We start from the raw sequence: 4,756 nt of genomic DNA, 5'->3' as shown, positions 1-4,756 counted from the left end.
ATATGATTATCAGTGTTGTCATTTGCCAATCATGATATTTGTTAATGCATCCCAAATGTTTTTCATATTTTAACAGGCCCAGTAGATATTGCAGTATTTATATGCAAATGTATATTTTGACATACAAAACAAGAAAAATGACAAAGTTCTGTGAATCAATATATATGATACACACGACTTAGGGAGGGAGATGGAGAATTAATCATATAAAGAATGAACATATATTTTTGTATTTATTTATTATTGTTGTTATTGATTTAGAGTATTTATTATATAAAGAACTGCATTTTAATTTCACACTTTATACCTACATATTTTACGTTGTCACTTGTTATTACAACTAATTATTACTGTGTTATTATTAATTCTCTTATATTTTTATTGTTATTTGTTAATTTATTACTATATTTATGCCTTTTTGCTAAGATGTTTTTGTACTGTTTTAGTAGTAAACACAAATCACCTGTTTGCTATTCTAATTAAGACAATAGGATTATATTTATATTGATAGATAATCTTTAACTACTAATGTACTTTGGATTTACCGTTGAAAGTGTAATAAATAAATGAGTAAAACAGTTAATGAAAACCACATTTGACTTCATAGAAAAGTATGTATAAAATGTGTCGCAGTTTAAATGTTAAAAGTAACAAATAAAAAACTGTTCGTGCTATCTGATTTCTTTGTAATTAATTTCTATTTGAACTTATTAAGTTATCTTTGTACTTCTTTTACGAAAAATAATAAAACGTATGGCTTTTGGTCTATATTGAGAAATAACTGAGATAAAATGTATGCACAAATGCTAGTGGCCGGCATTTTGAAAGGTTTTGTTCATTAACATTGAATAACGAACTCATCCTAAGCTATGTGAAAATACAGCCTATGTACTGAGTTTAGTTTGAAATTTAAAAATTACAACAATATTGTTTTTACTACCTAGCGTTATATTTCATAAGCTCATATTCATATACATTACAAGATTGTGGTGGTTTTGGAAACCATCTGGGCATGATCGGAGAAAATTAAAAAATCTTCTGAAAATTCCGTCATGGTGGTAATTGTCAGATGTCTACCTAATAGAAAATTAAAAATTATTTTCGGATCAAACATTTTATTTGAGTCGCCAAATGCCAAAACAAGCTAAATCCACTCTGCAAGTTTTTTAGATAAATGCCAAAAACTGATTGCTTTTCTCACATCCATTACATTTTTATGATTTTTGTTTAAAAAAAAGGTTAAAAAATTAGTTATATTGTTTTAAAATTGCTAAAAAATGGTACAAAAGTTATAATTACTGCAGCCGATTAAATATATGGCACAGCTTGTTTTGGAACAGTAACTATGATTTAGCTGCTTTTGGAAACTTACTCTCCGCCATTTGCTTTTTAACTTTGGTTCCAAAACCAGTTAAATTGCGTTTACCATTCCAAAATAAGTTAAAAACAGAACCTTATATTATTAAATCCTTTTTTCTCAAAACATTGTAGCCTATATTGTTAGGTAAAGTTAGGTTAGGATTAATGAACACAATCGTATTCATTTTCAATACAAAACCATGAATTTATTTATCTACAGAGTTTATAAAATAAATGTGTCGTTTATTAAAAATATTTTCACTCAATCATAGGCTCATCCTCTTCATTTATTTCAAAATCATCATCATCATCTTCTTCGCCTTGATTGGTGGTAGGTAGCTGGAATAAGTCTTTGAAAAACTTCAACTTTGGCTCCCGTTGCCAGTCATTTCCATAGTGGAGATTTAGCAAGCATTTCACATCATTGATTTTTACTTGTTTCACTGGGTGTCCTTCTTGTATCACTCTCAAAACTGCATTGTCAAAATTTTTCCCCCTTTTCATTACTGACTTACTCTCGCCGATTTCAAATACATAGTTTGCTTCTCCTTGTACCAGGATGGAGTTTGGATTACTTTTACTTCTTGAAAAGATAAATTTCTTGGCCTTTTGAAATTGAAAATGCCATTGTCCTGGTTTTTTTAGAACAGCATCGGTTAGAGTTTTCCAATCACTCACAGGGCAATCCGTCCCAAGTTTCACAACAGTACAGTGCTTTTCAATTATTTCAGTGTACTCATTGGGATTGTTGATTACACTCAGATCTTGAAATTTCCTTTCAAGTACTCCAAACACTCTATCAGGGGGAATGAAAGAATGGCCGACTACCGGAAAGAGTAGTACAACTTTAGTAACATGTTTAGGTGCATCTTTCAGGAGCCAATGAGCAATCATACCGACAACAGTTGTGTTCTTGTTTTGGCCACCACAGCCGTCAGAGAAAAGTTTGACTGTGGTGACATTTTCCATGTTAGCGCTTGTTAACCTGTGGTAAACAGCAGATGCAATTTGACTGGACCCTTTTGCATACTGGTTTTCAGTCCAGAGGTAAGAAAAGGTGTTTTCTGAATTCAAGAGGACTTTAGAATGTCCCTCACAAATCACAAAATTATATAGATATAGCTGGCGCTTATAGTATGCGGCTTGGTCCGGTATTTTAGGAAGGACAAGATTTTTCTGACAATCATAGCTCAGAATAAGCTCTTTATCATTATTTTCTTGCAAAAGTTTGTAGAATTTGTCTGCACGGACTTTGTGGGCTTTTAGGTTTAGCTTTAGTGTTTCACGCTTGCCTGCATCTTTTTCTGTGGCTAGTTCACACTCAAGCCTTGTGCAGGTTGAACACTTATCAGTGTACGGAGCGTCAAAACCAATGTTAAAGTTCTCAGAAAAAACCAGCCTGAAAAAGTCATACTCACACTTTAATTCTTCAGTTGGATGCTGCTCAATATACATTTTCCACATTTTTGTAATGTTAAGCTCACTTGGAAGGTATTGCCTATGCTTGTTTTTCGCTCTGCAATAGTGTTTTTGTACTGGAATAAATGTTTTAATAAAAGATTTGATGCTGTCTTTCTTTATATTATATTTATCAACTTGGCGTGCTCCTCCACGAGTCTCCAAAGGTACGACGCCTGTTTCCAGGTACTTTTTGCAAATCAATTGCACTCGGTTTTTACTCTCTTGCAAAATTGTAAGTAGTGCTGCCCGACATACTTTAACATTCTCAGTTTTGTTGTTCCTCATTTTAGGTAAGAAAAAGTCAGTACTTACATTTCTTTTTGATTTGATACCTTCTGGAAGACGAGTCCTTTTTGCTGAGGAAACAATGACGTGCTGAAGAATAAAATTCTTCTTTGATTGAAGGTCAGCGTCTTTATAGTATTGCTGATGTATCTTTCTAACATCCTGCAGGGAAAGTTCTGCGCAGCGGTACTTACTTTTGGCCGAATGTTTACAACTAGGCATCTGTGGAAATCCCTTCGGGCGGTGTCTAAAACAAAATAGGGATTATTAGTTCTCCTATACCTTTAAAAAAAATACTAACCTGTAATAAAAACAAATTATAGATCGCAAACGTTGTCAAAAACTGTTGTAGTTAAGTTAGGGCCTAAGCTGAATTACTTTAGGCTGGTTGAGATTAAGTAGTTTAGTTGCGGTTATAGGTTAGTTTAGTTGAGGTTAGGTTAGCTTAGTTGAGGTTAGGTTATTTTAGTTCAAATGAGTGTTAAGATTAGGCTAGTTTAGTTTTCTTTACCAAATGTTGTTAACTTACCTAGCAACTTTTGCAACAGTTTTCTTCCATGCTCTTTCGTTTTTCTTCCTTTTCTTTGCCAAAGGGCCAGGCATCTCTTCTACCAACTCTACTTGTTCCACATTTTGTGGAGTTTCCACTGTTATGTCCATTATATTGACATTTTCTTGTTGAACAATTACAACTTCAGCATTTATAATATCAATACCAACGCCTTCACTACCTTCTAAAATACCTCCTGTATGTTCAGCCTCCATGTTTATGACACACAACAAATCAGGAGCTTTTAAAATAATGTTAAATAATTGAGTGCTATTGCTTCTTATAACACTATTTTAGCCTTTGAAATTTAAAATTAGCCAACAAAATAAACAATTAATTCAGAAGGAAAATGATCAGCAGTTCCCTATAGGAAAAGTCTTTTGGGATTTAACTTATTTTGACACAGAAACATGAAACATTGTAAGTTATTGTAGTTTGATATAGCTGGTTTTGGAACATTGTCATCTGTGCAGATATGACTGTTTTTGGAACCGAATGGCTGTAGGATATATAACTGATTTTGGAACAACCTTCACTTTTAAATATTAATTTTAAACAGTTTTTAACTGGTTTTGGAACATTTTGAAGTGACAAATCTGTAGCCTAGGTAATACAGAACTCAATGTCATCAATATCTCAACTTTTTTAAATTTTGGATTTAGCCTGTTTTGGCATTTGGCGACTCATTTCTACACTTCCTATTTTCAAGAAAATCGAATTAACTGGCAAATAAATTATGTTAACATCAAGGTTATTTTTAATGTATACTTCAATAAAGAATATTTGCAAAAAAGGCTTATTTATTTTGACCATTAGTCTGCAGTTTATTAAAATACAATTATAAATGGTGTATTGATTTACTAGTGTTGACTTTTACCCTTTTTATAATATTTCTGTTATTTAAATATACAAACAAATAGTAAGAACATTTCTTAAAGTAAACTTTGGGAGTCATAAACATATATTAGCAAATTGTTTTATTTTAAAACAATCTTTTTTATTAAAACAAGGGTTTTTTATATTTTAGGGAGGTCTTCCTTGGAACCCTTCCCTTTAACTATTGTAGCGGCTTGTGATTTAAAATCCCTTATTTTCCCCCCA

General features: G+C 32.1%; 1 protein-coding gene across 1 annotated transcript; it reads right to left on the bottom strand.

Annotated features, from left to right (window-relative positions):
• Positions 1–1,555: 1,555 nt before the first annotated feature.
• Positions 1,556–4,144, bottom strand: LOC124368952. Its single transcript, XM_046826521.1, has 2 exons — positions 3,635–4,144; positions 1,556–3,352 (listed from the first exon to the last, which is right to left on the bottom strand). The coding sequence occupies exons 1-2, from the start codon at positions 3,868–3,870 to the stop codon at positions 1,618–1,620; spliced, it is 1,971 nt and encodes a 656-aa protein (XP_046682477.1). The 5' UTR covers positions 3,871–4,144; the 3' UTR covers positions 1,556–1,617.
• Positions 4,145–4,756: the final 612 nt, after the last annotated feature.

The sequence above is a fragment of the Homalodisca vitripennis genome, chromosome 1, assembly GCF_021130785.1.
Source record: "Homalodisca vitripennis isolate AUS2020 chromosome 1, UT_GWSS_2.1, whole genome shotgun sequence".
NCBI lineage: Eukaryota > Metazoa > Arthropoda > Insecta > Hemiptera > Cicadellidae > Homalodisca > Homalodisca vitripennis.
The sequence above is the reverse complement of the archived record's forward strand: the minus strand, read 5'-3'. Positions and strand labels throughout refer to the sequence as shown.